The sequence below is a fragment of the Cucurbita moschata genome, unplaced genomic scaffold (assembly GCF_002738365.1).
Source record: "Cucurbita moschata cultivar Rifu unplaced genomic scaffold, Cmos_1.0 Cmo_Scf00002, whole genome shotgun sequence".
Taxonomy (NCBI): domain Eukaryota; kingdom Viridiplantae; phylum Streptophyta; class Magnoliopsida; order Cucurbitales; family Cucurbitaceae; genus Cucurbita; species Cucurbita moschata.
The window spans coordinates 4,383,864-4,405,962 of record NW_019268518.1 but is presented as its reverse complement, the minus strand read 5'-3'; the positions used below and the strand labels follow the sequence as shown (position 1 = coordinate 4,405,962).

At 38.9% G+C, this 22,099-nt stretch overlaps 4 protein-coding genes across 4 annotated transcripts; 2 read left to right on the top strand and 2 right to left on the bottom strand.

The window, feature by feature from the left end:
- The first annotated feature begins 2,351 nt into the window (after positions 1–2,351).
- LOC111462165 lies at positions 2,352–3,454 on the top strand. The gene is made up of 2 exons (XM_023105836.1): positions 2,352–3,105; positions 3,277–3,454. The coding sequence occupies exons 1-2, from the start codon at positions 2,423–2,425 to the stop codon at positions 3,341–3,343; spliced, it is 750 nt and encodes a 249-aa protein (XP_022961604.1). The 5' UTR covers positions 2,352–2,422; the 3' UTR covers positions 3,344–3,454.
- Positions 3,455–4,359: 905 nt separating this feature from the next.
- On the top strand, positions 4,360–8,632 carry LOC111461384 (TOM1-like protein 4). Its single transcript, XM_023104898.1, has 10 exons — positions 4,360–4,773; positions 5,266–5,425; positions 5,676–5,754; positions 5,958–6,056; positions 6,164–6,280; positions 6,347–6,495; positions 7,195–7,276; positions 7,469–7,554; positions 7,629–7,820; positions 7,894–8,632. Exons 2-10 carry the CDS (start codon positions 5,316–5,318, stop codon positions 8,459–8,461), a joined length of 1,482 nt encoding a protein of 493 aa, XP_022960666.1. The 5' UTR covers positions 4,360–4,773; positions 5,266–5,315; the 3' UTR covers positions 8,462–8,632.
- Positions 8,633–8,725: 93 nt separating this feature from the next.
- LOC111461394 (protein STAY-GREEN LIKE, chloroplastic) lies at positions 8,726–11,761 on the bottom strand. The gene is made up of 5 exons (XM_023104909.1): positions 11,429–11,761; positions 10,242–10,415; positions 9,991–10,149; positions 9,193–9,339; positions 8,726–9,096 (listed from the first exon to the last, which is right to left on the bottom strand). The coding sequence occupies exons 1-5, from the start codon at positions 11,567–11,569 to the stop codon at positions 8,983–8,985; spliced, it is 735 nt and encodes a 244-aa protein (XP_022960677.1). The 5' UTR covers positions 11,570–11,761; the 3' UTR covers positions 8,726–8,982.
- Positions 11,762–12,580: 819 nt separating this feature from the next.
- On the bottom strand, positions 12,581–21,946 carry LOC111461403 (wall-associated receptor kinase 3-like). Its single transcript, XM_023104919.1, has 6 exons — positions 21,075–21,946; positions 20,823–20,987; positions 18,837–19,945; positions 15,263–16,124; positions 15,023–15,187; positions 12,581–13,895 (listed from the first exon to the last, which is right to left on the bottom strand). Exons 1-6 carry the CDS (start codon positions 21,925–21,927, stop codon positions 12,718–12,720), a joined length of 4,332 nt encoding a protein of 1,443 aa, XP_022960687.1. The 5' UTR covers positions 21,928–21,946; the 3' UTR covers positions 12,581–12,717.
- Between the last annotated feature and the right edge of the window lie 153 nt (positions 21,947–22,099).

The window sequence follows — 22,099 nt, the reverse complement described above, 5'->3', positions numbered from 1 at the left end:
GCTGGGTCTCTAGGGGAATGGATTGTGAGATCCCACATCGGTTGGAGAGAGGAACGAAATATTCTTTATAAGGGTGTGGAATCTCCCCCTAGCATAAGCGTTTTAAAAACCTTAAAGGAAGCTCGAAAGGGAAAGCCCAAAGCCAACAATATCGAGTAGTGGTGAGCCTGGACTATTACAAATGATATCAGAGCCAGTCACCAGACGCGGTGCCAGCGAGGACGTTGGGCCTCCAAGGATGTAGATTGTGAGATCTCACATGGGTTAGAGAGGACAACGAAGTCTTTCTTATAAGGGTATGGAAGGTCACTTCGCATATGTCTCTATTCTAAATTATATGCCTTTTTAATTATTATCAAATTTAGTTTTTTTCCACTTTAGTCTATTTTTCATTTATTTTAGGTAATTTCAATCCATGTTACACAATATATATATATATATATATATTATAAAAATAATAAGATTAAACTAAAAAACAATTTAATATAACGTCATTTCTTTTTTTTGCAAGGGTCGGTTAATAATTTAACTTCTTTTGTCACGAATTAATAATTTAAATTTAAAGCATATAATCACGAATTTTGGGATTCTAGAAACAATATAATATAATTTTCTCCCTTCTATGTTACACGAATACTTCTAGAAGTACATTTTTTTTTCTTTTCCATATAAAGTCTACTATCGAAATATTGCTATAAGAAATAACGTGACAGCATGAATTTATTAAATGAAAAATATAATATATTCTTTTATAAGCCTGATAAATGACTGTACCTATCACATGTGTATATATATATATATATATATATATAATTCTTATTAATCTTTTTAAGTCCAATTCTTGCCACATTCTCAAGTTATCCTTAATATATTAAAAACTCTCAATCAATTCTTTTCGCAAGAAAAAATAAATAAATTTATTAATAGGAATTTTATTAAGATATTTAAAAACTTGGGTATGTGACATAAAATGCATTTTATTACTAGATATGTCAATTTTTATAAACAAAAAGTAAAAATAATATATACTTTTTATTTTCTAATATAATGGTAAATATTTTAATAAATTTAATAATATTTTATATAAAAAAACATAATATCATGTTATATTCTTAAAAATTTAAAATTTCATATTACACTAGGATAAAAAACAAATAAAAGGGTAAAGTAAATAAGAGACGGGACAAAAAATAAATTTAATATTCGTTTTTTTACCTTATTTAGTTAGCAAAGATAAATAGTTTTCTATTTTTTCTTTCCTTTTTTCACCACGATTGCGACAAGTTCTCATAAGATTGTTCCAAGACATCTTTCCTTTTACCACTAAATTTGATTGTAATGTTTATTGTAAGAGATAACGTTTTGGATGGAAGTCCAAAACGATATTTTTTGTCTCGTTCAATCAAAACCTTAAATATGTGGATAAATAGTAAATTAAAAAAAAAAAAAAGACTTTTATTGAAGCTAAGTTTCTAAAATTTTAAAAATAATTTGTTATTGTCCACTCAACATAAATATATATATATTATGATTTAAAATTTTATTTTCCAAAATCTTTCTTTCTTATATATTAAAATCTTAGTTTGCCCCCTTTTTTTTTTCTCTACCTAACATATATTTTAAATATATTTAAATTTTTCCTATCGAATTTTTGCTTTATTTTTAATACATTATATTCATATTAATTGCCTAATTATGACTTAAAAAACCATATATTTAGCGACCCATTAACAAAAACAAAAATCAGCTTAATTTAAATTTAAATTTATATATATATATATAAACATAAGTGAATCAACTTTATATGATTCATCGACCTAACAAATGTAATCATCAAAACTATATTATAAAATTATTAATAATAAGAAAATTGAATAATGAGACTAAATTTGTCCGGCATTAAAGTTGGAAGTTGCTCAAAAGGCAGCTAAAATTTTGGACGCATTAAATATTTGAATGGGCTAAGAATATACAAATTTTACAAATGGCTAAGAATCGAGCTTTGGAATTTAGAATCGGAATCAATTACACAACTTACAACGACTTGGACGTTGACCACTCTCTTTTTTATTTCCACAATTAATATTAGTTTTAATGTCTTTTTCTAGCTTAATACGAATAAATATAATATTTTGTCAAAAGTTTATAATTTACATTAGAATGGTAATTAATAAATTCCAAAAGGTAATTAAGAAGAAGCCCAAGGATGGGATATTTACCAACTTAACCGACGGTAACTAAATCGAGTTACCGTGAAATGGACGCGCTACGGCAAAATTACAATTATCTCCCCCTCACCTCTCCCCTATAGCCTATACCCACCCCTCGTCTCTCTCGCTTCAGACGCACCATAAACAAATCATTTCATTTCAACTGCTTCCTCTCCAATTCCTTCCATCCAAGATTCCCCGGAGCAACCGCCATGGGAGATCTTACGATGAAATTCCCAAGGAATCCGATCCATACCGCCGAAGATTGCATAATTTTCAGAGGCTTGGACAGTGCCGTCGACGATGACGACTCGCAATCGGAATCTGGAGTCTGTTCACCCACGCTCTGGGGTTCAGATTCTCGGATGAACCCCCAATTTCATCGCTCGCGTAATCGCACTCTTTCCCCGACTTCCCGCACTCAAGCCATCGCCAGAGGACAGCAGGAGCTCATGGAGATGGTCAGGAACATGCCGGAATCCTCCTACGAGCTTTCTCTCAAAGATCTCGTCGAACATCACTTGCGGCAACAAGAGAGCGCCTCCATCGAGAAATATGATTCCGCCTCTGAAACTTCCTTCATAAGAGATCCTATCAAGAAGAGGAGTGAAACCAGAGCACTCGTTACCAGAAGTAGAAGCGTCAATAGCGGTGGATTTTATCTCAAAATGTTCTTCCCGATGCCGTTAGGGAAAATTTCAACGAAAAAGAAGAGTAATGTTAGAAGCGACTCGGCGTTGAATGGAAGTTCGAGAGTATCTCCTAAGCCACCGCAAGTGGACAGAGACTGGTGGAGGAAGAGATCGTCAGCAACCTCCGGCGAGAATGGCGGCAGTGTCTCCGGCAGTAGTAGTAGCAATAGTAATAGCACAAGCAGCGAAAGAAGCAACAGCAGGTAAACCCAGAATAACCATAATTTCATCAATTATTCGGTGGTTGGAATCTTGGAAACACTCTGAAAAACTGGGATTCGTTAATTTACTTGAATTTGGCTTCATATGATCCATGAACTTGCTGAAATTCATGGTAATAATTCATGAAATCTTGACTTTTATTTGATTTACAGGAACTCTGAATCAAAAGGGAGTTGCTGGTTTTGTATCAGTCCAATCAGAAGCAAAAATCCAGAGTAAAACAAACAGCTTCATCGGAGAATTCAAATCAAATCAAATCAAATCAATCTTAATATGTAATAACCTTTTGTTTTATTTCTATAAAAATCATCCCTTCGTTTTCTACTTTAATTTCCATGTTTTATATCTCTTGGTTATACTTATTAGTTTCAAGAACAAATATAGATTCCAGATAATAATTTTCTCATTTTCAATTTATATTTTCTGTTACCAATTTATTTTTGGGTATTTATAACGTAATTTTGTTAAAAAAAAAAAAAAAGGTTGAATTATTGAAGATGGCCCGCCAAAAACTGTTCAATCATCACAACGTCCGGAAATTGAAGCTCTTGGCTTCATTTGTGGACTTTAGAGGAAATGATATATTTGAAAATTTTAAATTTGAATTTCTTTTTGTTACGATGTCACTTTAAAATCATTATTACGATATTTTTTTGTCAATATAAACATAAATGGGTGATTTAAATAATTTGGTAGGTTTCAATTTGTTGATTAAAATCAACTCAGATATTTTTTTTATTTATAAAAAAAATCCGAAAGATCTACTCAAACATTAATGATTATTTTTACTTATATCAAGAAACATGAGTAAATGTAAAATTACATTTTTTTTAATTATAAACCAAAATAAATATAAGATAAATTCAACCATCTAAAATTATAAAATTTCGACCCGTAAATAAGTCATTATGGTAAAATTGGTAAATACGCGTCTCTTAAGGAGCAGTGCTAGAACATCTCATATTTTATAATATAATTTATTCACGTCTCGCGGATTAGTTCAAATAAGTAAATTGAGGGATTTTTTTTTTTTTTTTTTAATGATATTTAATTACTGAAATTCAAATACATGGGTTGGGCCGAGTATTACTACTCAAAAGGATTCTAAATGGGCCTATAAGTCTTAAAACGACACCGTTTCAGATCCGACCCATCGATCCGCTTTTCCATTCGGGTTGAAGCGGTCAAAAGATCTACTACGCCACGTGTCGCAGGCTCGCAAACCGAGCGGGACCCATGGCCGGTGCTCTGCTCAGAAGAGTCTCCATCTCCAGCAAGAAAACACGCGGTTGTAGTGTGGAAATCGCGTCAGCCCTTTGCCGAAATCTTCCCCACGGAAACTTCGACAAAGTCAAACTCAGATACCAAAGGAAGTAACCAGAAGAGAAATGGTAAAAGACTTTGTGAATCACCATGCGTGGCGATAATATCTATAATGCTCCCATGGTTTCAATTTTAGGTCACTAAACCCTTCTCTTTAGCTCTCCCTTCTCGCCATTTGGCAGATTGGAACTCGTCTGTCACGACGACTTTGATTTGTGTTCATTCTTTTCTTCATTTCTGGGAATCTGTGAAATCCCAAGTTAGCTCTGAAAAAGAGAAGGCTCTGAAGCTACTAATCGAACCAGCAAGAGGAAAATTCTAGTCAGGTATGCTTTGTTTGAGCCCCGACCCATCTCTCTTTCTTTTCTTCATATCGATGCGAACTTTTTAGATTGTGGGTAACTTTGCTTTTGCTTTACTCTCTCTGCTTTTTGGTCTGTTTCTTGATTTCTGTAAAATTAGCGTACGGGGTTTCATTTTCAGCGCCTACTGAGACTAATTATGCTCTATATTATGATCTTCTTTTTTTCGTTCTTCATCGGGAAATATCGTTTATGGGGTTCTTGTTTATTTGTGAGGAATTTCGTTGATGATTCTCCTCGTGTTAATCCTCCTAGTTTAGATTCATTTGCATGATCAATTGATCATTTCTTTGTCCCTTTTCAGAGCTGTTACTTTTTTAAAGGTATAAAGGGAGAGTTATTGATGGCAATGATTTCTGATAGACTTCTGTTCCACGGCAGCACTTACTTTATTTCACTTCTTAAGGTTACTTTTCTAGATGAATTTCATATATCCTTCTGGATTGTGTTTCTCAGGAGATTCAAGAACAGAAGGCCTCATTGGGGTGTAATAGATTCGGAGGGACATGTCTACCAATGCTGCTGCTTGCGCTGAGAGAGCAACAAATGATGGGCTTAGAGCTCCTGATTGGGCCATAAACATTGAGCTCTGTGATATCATCAACATGGATCCTAGGTGATTCCTAAACTTCTGTCTCTAATCCCCTGTATTGGCTGCTTCCTTCCCATTAAATCTTGTGAAAGTTTTTGATATTTTCCATCAATTCTAACGTTTGTTTGAAATGAACATCTATGATTTGTTTACACCTCCCTTAGTGAACTCGAAACCACATGAAAGCAAGTTATTGTGTTCCCTTTTGAGCCAAATATCTATTATTTGTTGTGCTTTTAAATGTTGACTTTGGTTTTGAATGGAAACTTAATAGGCAAGCAAAGGATGCATTGAAGATACTCAAGAAGCGACTGACTAGCAAGAATCCTAAAGTACAACTTCTAGCTCTCCATGTGAGTCTCTTAGTCTTTCTTGTCTGTGTTCAATGTTTACCTTAAACAACAATGTCCTTAGATTTCTGGGTTGAGCTGTGTTATTTTTTGTAACAACAAAATGCCAAAAGGTAATTGTTAGTATGATATTTCCCGAAGAAAAGTTAACGCGAACATCAACACTCTAACCGTGTTATACGTTTTTTGAAACTCTATTGATTCAGGCATTGGAGGCTCTAAGCAAAAATTGCAGTGATACCATTTGTAAGCTGGTCGTGGAACGTAATATCCTGCACGAAATGCTTAAAATTGTGAAAAAGAAGGTACTGCTATCCTTGACATGAATCTGTTGTGTTGTTTGTTGGCATACCACAAATCTAGACAGAACTGGACAAATAGTTTAACGTGTTCTTTCATTTAATCTAAGCAGCCTGATTTAAATGTACGGGACAAAATATTAGCTCTGGTAGATGCATGGCATGCAGCATTTGGTGGCAACTCCAAGGGGAAGTGTCCACAGTATTATGCAGCCTACAATGAATTGAAGGTAAGCCATTTCTTACTTCGATAAACAATTTTTTAAGCCATTTCTCATTTGTTTTCTGTAATACAGAATGCCGGGTTTCAATTTCCACCGAGAGAGGAGAATGTCGAGCAGTTCTTTAGTTCACCTCAGATACAACCTGTTATTGAGCACCTTGTTTCAGCTAATGATGATCTTGCTGCTCAGGCTTCTCTCCAGTCCGATGCTTCTGGCTTAAGGTATAGTGTTAATTCTGTCTGGACTATTTTTGTAACAGACCAAGCCCACCGCTATCGGATATTTTTCTTTTTGGGCTTTCCCTTTCGGGCTTCCCCTCAAGGTTTTTAAAACGTGTTTGCTAGGGAGAGGTTTCCACACCCTTATAAAAAATGCTTCGTTTTCCTCCCCAAACGTGGGATCTCACAATTCACCCCCTTCGAGACCCAGCGTCTTTGCTGGCACTCGTTTCCTTCTCCAATCGATGTGGGGCCCTTACCAATCTCCCCTTCTGGGCCCAGCGTCCTTGTTGGCACACCGCCTCATGTCCACCCCTCTTTGAGGCTCAGCCTTCTCGCTGCCATATCGCCCGGTGTCTATCTCTATACCATTTGTAACGGCCCAAGCCCACTGCTAGCAGATATTGTCCTTTTTAGGCTTTCCCCTCAAGGTTTTTAAAATGTGTCCGGTAGGGAGAAGTTTCTACACCCTTATAAAGAATGGTTTGTTCTCCTCCCCAACCGATGGGATCTCACAATTTTACTTTTCTTTTTGAAAAAGCAAGGGGCTATTTAGTGTTCTTAGTAACTTGCTTGCCTTCGTCATGAGTTTCAATCCAACATGTCTGTACTTCATTCTTCTTGCTCAAGTCTAGTATTTTATCTTTTATTTGCACTTTGCCTCTCCCGATTTGGTTCTGATTATAATTTGAACTGAAACAGCTTGCCAGAAATTCAAAATGCACAGGGACTAGCAGATGTTCTATGGGAAATGCTTGGCGCATTGGATCCTAAGACTCCGGAGGTATTCCTCTTGAAAAGTCTGTGTTGAAAAAGAAAGAATTTGAACTTTGCTTATTTGGACTTGCGGCCCTCATTCTCTTGACTGTTCAAGATAGCATTGAGCCTGCTCAATGAGTTTCAGTCGGTGAAATGAGATATAATGCACACAGTATGTTGATTTTTGTTAGAGATTTTGACATGGTCATATTAGCAGGCTCTGAAGGAAGAAGTGATTGTAGATCTTGTTGATCAATGCCGTTCATACCAACGCCGTGTCATGATACTTGTGAATGAGAACACGTAAGATATCGTGCCATACTCATGTATTTTCTGTATGCTTAATTTCTGACGCCCTCTATTTGCTAATGTTTTAGAGATGAGGAACTGTTATGTCAAGGATTGGTGTTGAATGACAATCTGCAGCGTGTACTCAGTGACCACGACGACATTGCAAAAGGAACATTCATGATGGAAGCTAGAAGAACAGAACCTCCCATTCCATCGGTTCCATTTATGAACCCTGAGGACGATGGTTCGGAAGATGATTTTACACAGTTAGCTCGCAGGTGACTAATTGAGCCCTGTTACCTCCACCTATTCTTTTGAGATCTCACTGCAACTGTTATACATGAATTGCAGGTCAACCAAAGATTACACTTTTGAAAAGGACAGCAAACTGGCAAACGGTCAATCATCTCGAGTTAGTCCAGTTTCTTCACCCTCATCAAAGTCGACAACTAGTGTAGAAATGATCGATCATCTCAGTGACGCACACAAACCTCAACTGTCTCCAAAGATTGTAGAGCCACCATCTTATTCCCTTCCAATTTTCCCACCCTCGCCTCAAACTTCATCTCCCTTACCTTTAAACACTAGACAGCCTATGTTTGAGGAACCACCTCTGAGAAGCATATCCACGAATCCACTTCCCACAGCACATCGGGACACTCAATCTCCAAGCCTCCTCCCTCCCCCACCCTCGAGATATAACCAAAGACAACAATATTTTGAGCAACAAAAGTCAGTTACAGGAGGAGGCACTCTGCCCCATTTGAGCAATACCCGTGGTTCTTCGCATGATAACACGTCGCTCAGTCCTTCCACCCCAACCAGATCTGCAGAGCATGAAGAAGCCCTTTTCAAAGATCTGGTGAAGTTTGCTCAGTTTAAGTTATCTTCATCGTCGCAATCCAACCGACCATTGTGAGACTGGATTAGCAAAGACTGACGTTTTGGTGTTTTTCTTATTGTTGTTTTAACGTAGGCAGGTGACGAGGTTGTTGTATATTCATGGACAAAGCCATCCATTTTGCTTTGATGGATGTTAGAGTAAGCCACTGATCTCTGCATATATTATATGATATATTCATTTAGTATCTCTCTTTTGTTTCATAGCAATTATACACCCTGATCTCCTTTCCGCCTCCCCTCGCCAGAGGTTCAAATCTTTCTATTGAACTTAAAAAAAAAAAAGAATACTAAAGTTCATGGATTAAATGGTTTAAAAGTATATTGTCATTTACACAAGAATTGCAGGAACAAATCTGCCTTTTTTTTTTTTTTGGGCCAAAGAATAAACTGACCCACAGAATTACCTCTCCCATACATTCAACAACCCAAGAGTACTCTTTTGCTCCTTCCACAAAGGAATTACATTAAATGGATGTTAAAACTTAAAAGATAGCTACTTCTTGGAGATTAGCAGTTTACCAGTTTATGCAATGAAGTTCAGAGAAGGAAGGCAAAGAGAGCTTGAAAAATTGATTTGGGAGTTCTCAACTTTTTAGGAGAGGACACATCCTGGCTTGCCCTTAGGAGCCCTTGCATATGATGATGCCTCCCCTGAAAAATGCAGGCAAAAGTAAAGGATTGAAACAGAAGGCATCAAGGTTTGTAGATCAAGCATTCAATGAAATTTTCATAATATCTTAAGTTTACCTGTACAGCATCCTTGAGTGGCCCCCAGCATTCGAGTCGATTATACTTTTGTGAACTGGAATGGAAATATACCCTGACTAAGGCATCTAGCAGCTCGGGATTCTCCCTAAATAGAATTGAATCTCCATATAAGACAGATTCAAGTACCTGGTTTTACAAAAACATGTGATTTTAGCTTTATACCAATCTTAACCATTGCTATGATATGCACTTCCATCATGATAGGTTAGGCCTGAGAGTTCTCCAAACAGCCAAGGGAAAGTTTGTTTGGTTTCAGGTTTTTGGTTTTTGAAACCTGTGTTTGTAACAATCCAAGTAAATATCGTTTTCTTTGAGCTTTCCCTCGAGATTTTAAAACGTGTCTACTAGAGAGAGGTTTTCACACCCTTATAAGAAATGCTTCGTTCTCCTCTCCAACCAATGTGGGATCTCACAATAAAGGTTGTGGTCGGAGTAGGGCTAGACCCTCTACATAGTAGATGGATTTAAAAACCTTGAGGAGAAGCCCGAAAAGAAAATCCCAAAAAGGACAATATCTAATAGCGATAATCTTGGGCTGTTACAAATGGTATCAGAGCCAATTGTCAGACGGTGCGAGCCACTGATTGGAGTAGGGTTAAGACCCTCTCTTTAGTAGACGCGTTTTAAAATCTTGAGGAAAAATCCAAAAGGAAAAGCCCAAAGAAGACAATATCTACTAACGGTGGGCTTACACTAAGAGTTTTGGGCTGCATCGAATAATTTTTCCAACAAATTTGGACATGAGTTATAATGGAATGTGGGAAAAGAAAAACTTACAAGAGGCAATTCTTTGGAGAAAATGTGGTATCTAAACTCAGCAGTAAGATCAAGCAAAGAATTAGGACCGCTCACATAGCAATGTACATGAAGACACATTTCATCTTTTACTTTCTTCCACTCAGCAACCACATCATCCTTGTTGTACCAACCTCTCAACTGTATGCATTCACACACCCAAATATAAGAACAGAAACACAATGTGTTGTTCCACACACAGTCACACACATTAAGTAGCAATAAGTTCGTACCTGATCAAGGTTGATAACATCAGAGATGGTTAAGGTGAGATTAGCGGTGAAGTCGCAATGCGATAGAATATACGTTCTTGGGGTGATTCCTGCACACTTGTTCACCTCCCTAGTGAATTCAACTTTTAACTTTGAAGCTTCAAATCTTGCTGGAGGAACCAATATCCTGACAGCCTACCAAAGATCAAAGCATCATAAGACAGAGTAACACAATTTTGACGGAACACAGCGTCTACTGTTCAAAATGTTAGAAATCACGGACCTTCACAATGGTATAATATTGTCCATTTTGAGCATAAGCTCTTACGGTCTTGCTTTTGTTGAGATTGTGTTCTTTACTTATAAACTCATGATCAACCCCTTAATTAGCTGATGTGGGACTTCTCTCCCAACAATTCTCAACAATTTTTCCCGCAAACAAAGTACACCATACAACCTCCCCGGAGGTCTATGGAGCCCTTGAACAGCCTCTCCTTAATCGAGGCTCGACTCTTTCTCTAGAGCTCTCGAACAAAGTACACCATTTGTTAACAAACTCCCCTAAATCGAGGCTTAAATCCTTCTTTGGAGCCATCGAACAAAGTGCACCATTTTTTCAACACTCGAGTCACTTTTTACTACACCTTTGAGGCTCACAACTTTTTTGTTCGATATTTGAGGATTTTATTAACATGGTTAAGTTAAATGCATGACTTTGATACCATGTTAGAAATCATGAACCTTCACAATGGTACGATATTATCCACTTTGAGCATAAACTCCTCTTGATTTTCCCAAAAGACCTCGTAGCAATAGAGATAGTGTTTCTTACTTATAAACTCATGATCTAACCCAACCATTGTAGTTCACTTCTTAAGCTTGTTTACAGAAAAAGTACGTTGCATACAGAAAATTCAGCAACGCATGGAATTCAAGGCAATGAGACAAGAATGTAAGCCAGAACTTAGAATCAACACGAAACCCACAAATTTTGTCAATTAGTTTCTTCAGCAAAGTTAGACATACAATCTGGATCAAACCCGACATTCATCAACAGAATGCAAACAAGCCTGAGCCCTCAAGTGTAATGATAAGAACAACTCCCACCAAACCCGAATCGATCTCCGATGAACAAAAATGCAGCAATGCAACAACCCACATCAACAAAAATCAAATAAAAGAAGAAGAAGAAGAAGAAGAAAGATTACCTCAGAGACGAGAGTATTGTAAGAAGCCCGAGTGGATCGAAGGGAAGAAAACAGAACCGCAGGCTTGTTTCCGAGCACTAATTTGAACTTGGGTTTGCTTGGGGAAGGGGAAAAAGAGTAACGAGCGCAATGAAAGGCCATGGAAGACGCATAGGGGTCTTCTTCTTCGCCTTCATCTTTCAGAATGAGAACCAACCATTGTGGTATCTCTTTGATGTAGAGAGATGGGGTTCGTAGTTTCTTTCTTTCCTTTCACTCATGTGGTCTCAGTGATTCAAACCCGAAATTTGAGGCCACAGATCTCCCTCCACACACATCCATCTTTCTTTCCAACATTTTTATTTTATTTTTTTATTTTAAAAAAAGGTGAGGCTAAATGTTTTTTGATTTGTCAAGGATTTTGAAATTTGTGACACGTCATCGTCGACGGTTGCATTTTTGATAAGTTGTAGATAAGGTGCTGATGTGGCTAAATATGAGCGTTGACACGTCACCGTCATCTTCTCCGGTTGCATTTTTTTCAATTTGCATGATTGTATATTATTATGTTTCTTATGAAATATTATTCATTTTATTATAACATTTTAAAAAATATGGAAAAATTGGAAAAAAAAATTCTACTGGAACTAGATCGGTGAAATTCCTACTGTAAATCCCTACCAAAATAAATAAGAAAATTTATATGGACAGAGAAAATTTATAGGGATTTAGATATTGTCTTTTTTGGGTTTTCTTCTAGACTTTCCCTCAAGACTTTTGGGCTTTCCCTTGGCGTCTGATAAGGAAAGATTTCCATACCCTTGTAAAGGGTGTTTCGTTCTCCTCCCCAACCAATGTGGGATTCTCACAATCCACCCCTTTCGAGGCCCAGCGTCCTCGCGGGCACTTGTTCGTTTCTCCTATCGATGTGGAACCCCACCAAATCTACCCCTTTTGGGCCAGCATGCACACCGCCTCATGTTTAACCCCTTCGGAGAATAGCCTCCTTGTTGACACATCGTCCTCATGTCTACCTGTTAGCGGTGAGCTTAGACTGTTATAGTGATTGAACTGTTGGCCCATTTATGTTGATACTTCCGTAAGATTTCGTTTGTTTTATTTGTTTGAACGTTTTTTCAATGTATTTTAAAGGGCAGCTCAAGCAAGTTTTACTTGTTTTTAAGAAGATTCAACCAAATAACATTAATAGAAAACTCCAAAACATTTAGTACATAATGAAGTTAGGAATTGAAATCCAAACTATATGCAATTTGAATAAACCAACAATCTTGAGTTCATCAAACAATTCATCATCTTCCATCATGAATCAGTGGCAAAACCTGAACTTTCATGCTATCATCCACAACATTTGTACTCCCACTCACCACAAACATATGCGAAGCTCCATCTGCCACCATATTTTCTTCATTAACCCATTGATGTTCAACCATCACTCTCAAACCCTCCAACTCCATAGCCACCTCCTTCATGCTCGGCCGCTCCTCCCCACTTATTCTCAAGCACTTCCTCGCCACCTTCCCCACTTCTTTTATCTGCTCAAACTCCCTTTCCCTCGCCATTATTCCCTTCTCCACAACATCCCCCAACCGATCTTCCTTCATTGCACATAGAACATACATAGCTAAATTCCTCTCCGCTTCCGGCCCCTCGAAACTCACCGCCTTCTTCCCGGTTATCAGCTCTAGAAGCACAATTCCAAAGCTATACACATCGCTCTTCTCCGTCAACTCACTCGTTAACAAATACTCCGGGTCCAAATATCCAAGAGTCCCTTGAACCATAGTGGATAATTGAGTTTGATCCAATGGAACCAATTTGGAAGCACCGAAATCAGACACCTTTGCATTGTAATTATCGTCTAAAAGTATGTTGGTCGTCTTGATATCTCTATGGATGATTGGAGTGGAAGCTGATGAATGCAAATACGAAATGACCCCGGCAGTTTCCGAAGCGATTCTCAAGCGAGCTTCCCAAGAAAGTGGGACGTGTTTGGTAGTGTCATGGATGTGGTCGAAGAGGGTGCCGTTGGTGACGAACTCGTAGACCAACAATGGGACTTGGGTCTCCAAACAACACCCTAAGAGCTTGACCACGTTTCGATGGTTGATTTGGGAAAGAACAATGACTTCATTGATGAATTGGGATGTTTGGGATTGGTCCACTAATTTTGATTTTTTGATTGCTACTACTGAGCCGTCGGGTAAGAAGCCTTTGTAGACTGTGCCGTAGCCGCCTTTTCCAATCACGGCGCTTTCATCGTACTTGTTTGTGGCCTTGTCTAGCTCCTCTTGGGTGAAGATTGTGACTGTGTCTGTGGATGATTTCCATTGAGAGAGATGTCGTTGAAGCATTAAGCCTCCATTTTCCTCGAAGAACTTCTCTTTTAGTTTGATGAGCTTCCACTTTCTGTAGCCTAAGTATAGCCATGTACTCCCAATTACTAAGACTGTAAACCCCACGGATACTCCTGCATTTTGTTTCATAAATTATAAAGATTTGTATGACAAAATAGAGCCTAGGTAGGAGAAGATGAAACACATGGAACGAATAGATATAGATATGACATCACTCTTAGAATAGGTGCATGAATGAGTCGAGACTATATTCGAATAAGTCATCTTAGGTTTAGAATGATAAGGAAAACTTAAAAGGGTTAAAAGAAGTGCACATTCTTTTTTTAAGTGGCTCAATCATAGGAATTTTAAAATTATCCGTGTTTTACTTGATATTAGTTTAGGGTGAGGATGAAGCAGGTTGAGAGAACCATGTAGAGTCATAATGTATCGAACCTGTAATAGCCCAAGCCCACCACTAAATAGATATTGTCCTTTTAGGTTTCTCCTCAAGGTTTCTGAAAACGCGTCGGCTAGATAGAGGTTTCCACACTCTTCGTTCTCTTCTCCAACCGATGTGGGATCTCACAATCCACCCCTTTGGGGGCCCAACGTCCTCGCTGGCACACTGTTCGGTGTCTGGCTCTGATACCATTTGTAACAACCCAAGCCCACCGGTAGCAGATATTGTTTTCTTTGGGTTTTCCCTTTCGAGTTTCCCCTCAATGTTTCTAAAATGTGTCTGCTACGGAGAGATTTCCACACCCTTTGTTCCCCTCTCCAACTGATATGGGATCTCATAATCCATCCCTTTGGGGACCTAGCGTTCTCGTTGGCGCACCGCCGGTGTCTAGTTCTGATACCATTTGTTACAGCCCAAGTCCACCACTAGTAGATATTGTCCTTTCCTATTGAGCTAACCCTCAAAGGTTTTTAAAACACGTCTGCTCTACACCCTTTATTCCCCTCTCCAACAGATGTGGGATCTCTCAATCCACCCCATTGGAGGCCCAACGTCCTCATTGGCACACCACCCGGTGTCTGCCTTTGATACTATTTGTAATAGCCCAAGTCCACCGCTAGCAGAAATTGTCCTCTTTATTCTTTCCCTATCCGACTAACCCTCAACGTTTTCAGAACCCATCTGCTACGAAGAGGTCTCCACATCTTTCATTCCCCTATGAAATCTCACCAAATTTCCTAATCCAAATCTTAAACATCAAGACATTACAACACAAACACAAATATCAAATGAACTCACCAATGATAACTTGAACAAAAGACTTGGAGCTTCGAGTGCAACCTTCACCCCCACGTCGTCCATCACCTTTAAAACCCTCCGGACAATTACAAGTATAGTTCCCTTTAGTGTTAACACACTCAAACTTGCAATCATTCAGCCTTTCATCCCTACATTCATCAATATCTGAAACAACAACAAAATTCAAATCAACACCCAAATTATCACTTCCAACAATTCTAACAATCCCAAACACTTTACCTTGACATCCTCGAGGAAGATAAGGATTACCCTCAAACCCATCCAAGCACCGGCAACGATACTCAGATCCATCATGGAGAGGGTTAACCATCATGCTATTGGGCCCACAAATACAATTACTTTTGTTGTTAGCCGTGGAGCAAGTGGTATTACTAATACCCCAATCAAGCACAACAGGAACTTGCCTTTGTGGGAAATCACGAATATAAGCCGCCGAGAAATGAAACTTGTCTTCCTCGGTCACAAAGGCATACCCACATGGATTAAAGCTCAAGACGTCGGTGTGATTGTCGAAGCTGCGCACCCTATACCTCAAACCCTTTAAGCCGCTAGGGATGTCAAGCTGACAGCACCCATTACCAGAGCAGGCGCCATCTCTTACGGTGGTGATGTTATCACACAACGCCACGCATGCTGTTCTATAGCTTTGCCCCTCGATTTGGCCAGAAAGAAAAGCGTATGTATCACAGCCGATAACAGTGAACTTGTTTTTGGTACTGGAAACTGTGAACGTGGATAAGTTGAGAGTGGCGGAGGTCCGACGTGCGTCGAGGCTATTGTTTTTGGGGTAGCAATCTTTGGCCCCAAAGTGCAAGATTTGGAGCTCACCGGAGATGGATATATTCGTAACTTGAATGTTGCCGGTCCGGAGAAATGGCCTCGGGGGATTGAAATGAGTTGTGTTACAGGTAATCAAGAAATTTTTGTTTAGGTAACACCCTTCCCTTGTTCCGAATGGATATGGTATCTGCAAGTCGCCACACCGATCGGGGCAGCCGAGTAAGGCTTGAGATGCGTAAACTGGTGACGATAGGATGAGTATGTTTACGATCATGAGTCGAATAAGCGTCTCGATTTGACGCTCCATGACAAAGAATCGTTACAAGTTTGAATGAAAATGATGGAGATGGTGAAAGTTGTTAAAAGGGTTTTGAGATGGAAGGAAATTGAGCTTGATGGTGAGAATTTAAGGACTGAGATTCTTTGTTGGAGAGAGAATTAAAATTCTATTAAAGAAATTGGAAGGAACTTGTCTAAAAAGTTGCAAGTTATGGAATATTTTAAATAAATACAAAACCCAAAAACCAAGACTGATGATGCTGAGGAGTCACACGTCAACTAATTAAAGGTTGTTGATCATGTGTTTATAAGTAATGAATACATCTCCATTGGTAGACGCCTCTTAGAGAAACCAAAAGTAAAGTCGTGAGAGCTTATGCTCAAAGTGAACAATATCATACTATTGTAAATAGTTGTGATTCCTAACATAGAATCAAAGTCATACCCATGTCAATAAAATCTTCAATATCATACAATTATGGAGAGTCGTGTTTCCTAACATGATATCAGCCCCATGCTCTTAACTTAGGCATATCAATAAAGTCCTCAAGTGTCGAATAAATGATGCACTTTGTTCGGGGGCTTCTAAGAAAAAATCCCACATCGGTTAATTACATGGTTGATCATGAGTTTATGAGTAAAGAATACATTTAACTTGATCGAAATATGTCTCAACTCAATCTAATCAAACCCTAGAACATCGTACACAGGCATAAATCGCGTTTAAAGATAGTCCAACATGACATGCTTAAGAATGGTAAATGTTGACGCCTAAAGCAAGAGGACTTTGTCTTTGGCGTATTATTAACGACCAAATCAAATAAGACAATTTGCCTTTTAAATATTTCCACAAGACTTATAAAAGGCTGCAAAATTAGTAGTCGCGGGCGGGTAGGTCAATGGCTGCATTTTATTTTGTTTTATTTTATTTTATCTATAATAATTATCAACAAATTTCTATTTAATAATAATAAAATCGTACCATTTTTTAAAAACGTTTTTCACAATTTTTTTTTTCAGATTGACTCAGATATGCCACGTAGGAAAATACAATTGGTGAATTTTTTAAATTAAAATTATATTTAGGGTTGAATTTTTGTGCATTGGCCCTCACTGTGATCCAAGACATGGTTGGGAAGGAGTCTCACATTGGCTAATCTAGAGGATGATACTCCTAAAAGGCTTTATACCAATGGGGATGATATTTCTATTTATAAACGAACCTCTCCTGAGGCCTGTGGAGATATTGTCCACAGGCCTTGTCCCATTACGTATTCCCAAAAGGCCTCGTACCAATAAGGATGATATTCCAAATTATAAACAAGCCTCTCCTGAGGCCTGTGGAGATATTGTCCACAGGCCTTGTCCCGTTATGTATTCCCAAAAGGCCTTGTACCAATGGAGATGATATTTCTACTTATAAACAAGCCTCTTGTGAGGCTTGTGGAGCCCTCGAACAATCTCCCCTTAATTGAGGCTTGGCTCATTCCCTAGTATGATATTGTCTACTTTGAGCCTAAGCTCTAATGGGTTTGGAGCCCTCGAATAGCCTTCCCTTAAGCGAGGCTCGACTTCTTCTCTAGAGTTCTCGAACAAAGTACACCTTTGTTTGACACTTGAGTCACTTTTGACTACACCTTCGAGACTCACAATTTCTTAGTTCGACATTTGAGGATTCTATTGACATAGTTAAGTTAAGGGTATGACTCTAATAGCATGTTAGGAATCACAGATTTCCACAATAGTATGATATTGTCTACTTTAAGTATAAGCTCTCGTGAGTTTGCTTTGCTTTGGAGAGGAGATGATATTCCTACTTATAAAAATTAGCCAATGTGAGACTCCCTCCCAACAATCCTCAACACCCCTCTCCAATCAATGTGGGATCTCACAATCTTTCCCTTGGAGGCCAACACTCTAGCTTGCACACTGCTCGATATCTAGTTTTAATACCATTTGAAATAGTCTAAGCCCACCGCTAGCAGATACCGTTCGTTTTGTCCCGTTACATATCATCGTTAGACTCACGGCTTCAAGCACCATCTACTACAGAGATGTTTCAACATTCTGATAAGAAATGTTTTGTTCCCTCTCCAACCAACGTGAATCTCACAACATATAACCTTAGTTTCAGGCCTATTAAACAAATTATACCATGAACCCCAAAAGAATGGTACAAGTACGATTTACATAGTTCCATCTCATTTTTTGTACATTGGCTTGGTTGTTCCTCTCCATGGTTGTTCCTCTCCATGGGTCGCCCAACGTAAAATCTACAATCATCCTCATTGAAGGGAGACTTATTGGCCTTTATATGAAGGAAGAATTATCCGGAGTGAAACCACTATCCCACTTGATTTGAAAGTGGAAACTCACGAGTATAAAATGTTCGTTTAAAGAGACTCATAGTTTATAGAAGCTAGTTTGCTAGTACGTTGATATTTTCGTAAAATATTTTGTTTATTGAATGTCCTTTCAATGTATTTTAAAGGGCACCTCGAACACGTTTTACACGTTTATCTTTAAATTACTGAGATTCAACCAATAATACAAATAGAAAACTCCATAACATTTAGTACATAATGAAGTTAGGAATTGAAATTCAAAGTATAAGCAATTTGGGTAACCAACGATCTTGAGCTCATCAAACAATTCATCATCTTCCATGATGAATCAGTGGCAAAACCTGAACTTTTATGCTATCATCCTCAACATTTATACTCCCACTCACCACAAACTGATTCGACGTCGAATCCAAAGCTCCATCCGCCACCAATTTTTCTTCATCAACCCACTCATGTTCAACCATCACTCTCAAACCCTCCAACTCCATGCCCACCTCCTTCATGCTCGGCCTCTCCTCCCCACTTATTCTCAAGCACTTCCTCGCCACCTTCCCCACTTCTTTTATCTGCTCAAATTCCCTTTCCCTCGCCATTCCCTTCTCCACAACATCCCCCAACCGATCTTCCTTCATTGCACGTAAAACATACACAGCTAAATTTCTCTCCGCTTCCGGCCCCTCGAAATTCCCTGCCTTCTTCCCGGTTATCAGCTCTAGAAGCACAATTCCAAAGCTATACACATCGCTCTTCTCCGTCAACTCACTCGTTAACAAATACTCCGGGTCCAAATATCCAAAAGTCCCTTGAACCATAGTGGATAATTGAGTTTGATCCAATGGAACCAACTTGGAAGCACCAAAATCAGACACCTTTGCATTGTAATTATCATCTAAAAGTATGTTGGTCGTCTTGATATCTCTATGGATGATGGGAATAGAAGCTGAAGAATGCAAATACGAAATGACTCCGGCAGTTTCCGAAGCGATTCTCAAGCGAGCTTTCCAAGAAAGTGGGACGTGTTTTGTAGTATCATGGATGTGATCGAAGAGGGTGCCATTGGTTATGAACTCGTACACCAACAATGGAACTTGGGTCTCTAAACAGCACCCCACGAGCCTGACCACGTTACGGTGGTTGATTTGGGATAGGACGATAACTTCGTTGATGAATTGGGAAGTTTGGGATTGGTCCACTAATTTTGATTTTTTGATTGCTACTACTGAGCCGTCAGGTAAGATGCCTTTGTAGACTGTGCCGTAGCCGCCTTTTCCAATCACGGCGCTTTCATCGTACTTGTTTGTAGCCTTGTCTAGCTCCTCTTGGGTGAAGATTGTGACCATGTCTGTGGATGATTTCCATTGAGAGAGATGTCGTTGAAGCATTAAGCCTCCATGTTCCTCGAAGAACTTCTCTTTTAGTTTGATGAGCTTCCATTTTCTGTAGCCTAAGTATAGCCATGTACTCCCAATTACTAAGACTGTGAACCCCACGGATACTCCTGCATTTTGTTTCATCAATTGTAAAGATTTGTATGAAAAAAATAGAACCAAGTAGGAGAAGATGAAACACATACCAAGAACGGATAGATATAGATGTGACATCATTCTTAGAATAAGTACATGAATGAATAGAGACCATATTCGAATGAGTGATCTTAGGTTTAGAATGATAAGGAAAACTTAAAAGAATTAAAAGAAGTGCACATACTTTTTTTAAGTGGCTCAATCATAGGAATTTTAAAGTTAACCGTGTTTTACTTGATATTAGTTTAGGGTGAGGATAAAGGAGTCATCACGTATCGAACATGTAACAGCCCAAGCCCACCACTAATAAATATTGTCTTTTTTGGATTTTCCCTTTTGGGTTTCTCCTCAAGCTTTCTAAAAACGCGTTTGCTGGAGAGAGGTTTCCACACCGTCCGATGTCTGGCTTTCATACCATTTGTAACAATCCAAACCCACCAGTAGCATATATTGTCCTCTTTAGGCTTTCCCTATCAAGCTAACCCTCAAGGTTTTTAAAACGCATCTGCTACGGAGAGGTGTCGTTTCCATACCCTTCATTCCCCTCTCCAACAGATGTGGGATCTCACAATCCACCTCCTTGAGGTCCCAATGTTTTTAGTGGCACACATCGCCTAGTGTCTAGCTCTGATACCATTTGTAACAACCCAAACTCTCAGCTACCAGAAATTATCCTCTTTAGACTTTCCCTATCGGACTAATCCTCAACGTTTTCAAAACCCATCTACTACGAAGAGGTCTCACATCTTTCATTCCCCTCTCCCGCTAATATAAAATCTCACAAAATTTCTAACCCTAATCAAAATCTTAAACACAAGACATAATTACAACACAAATATCAAATGAACTCACCAATGATAACTTGAACAAAAGACTTGGAGCTTCGAGTGCAACCTTCACCCCTACGTCGTCCATCACCTTTAAAACCCTCCGGACAATTACAAGTATAGTTCCCTTCAGTGTTAACACACTCAAACTTGCAATCATTCAGCCTTTCATCCCTACATTCATCAATATCTGAAACAACAACAAAATTCAAACAATACATCATCTTAACACCCCAATTATCATTTCCAACAATTCTAACAATCCCAAACACTTTACCTTGACATCCTTGAGGAAGATAAGGATTACCCTCAAACCCTTCCAAGCACCCACAACGATACTCAGATCCATCGGGGAGAGAGGTAACCTTCATGCTATTGGGCCCACAAACACAATTACTTTCGTTGTTAGCCGTCAAGCAAGTGGTATTACTAATACCCCAATCAAGCACCGCCGGAACTCTCTTTTGTGTGAAATTACGAATATAAGCCCCCGAGAAATTAAACTTGTCTTCTTCAGTCACAAAGGCATACCCACATGGATTATAACTCAAGACCTTACTATGATTTTTGAAGCTCTGCACCCTACATCTCAAACCCTTTAAGCCGCTGGGGATGTCCAGCTGACAGCACCCATTACCTGAGCAGGCGCCATCTCTTACGGTGGTGATATTATCACACAACGCCATGCATCCTGTTGTATAGGTTTGCCCCTCGATTAGGCCAGAAAGATAAGCGTAAGTATCACAACCAATAACAGTGAACTTGTTTTTGGTACTGGAAACTGTGAATTCTAATAAGTTGAGAGTGGCGGAGGACGGACGTGCTTTAAGACTATTGCTTTTGGGGTAGCAATCTTTGGCCACGACGTTTGAGATGTGCAGCTCACCGGAGATGGATATATTCGTAACTTGAATGTTGCCGGTCCGGAGAAATGGCGTTGGGCGATCGTCATGAGTTGTGTTACAGGTAATCAAGAAATTTTTGTTCAGGTAACACCCTTCCCTAGTGCCAAATGGATATGGAATCTGCAAGTCGCCACACCGATCGTCGCACCCGGGTAAGGCTTGAAATGCTGCTACCGCCGTTGCTGCGTAAACCAGCGGTGATAGGATGAGTATGTTTGTGGTCATTAGTCGAATGAGCGTCTCGATTTGTCGCCCCATGCGAAGGGAAAGGATGAAGATGGTGAAAGTTGTTGAAGGGTTTTGAGATGGAAGTGAAATTGAGCTTGTTGCTCAGAATTTAAGGACTTTGATTTGATTCTTTGTGGGACAGGGAATTTAAATTTTATTCAACAAATTG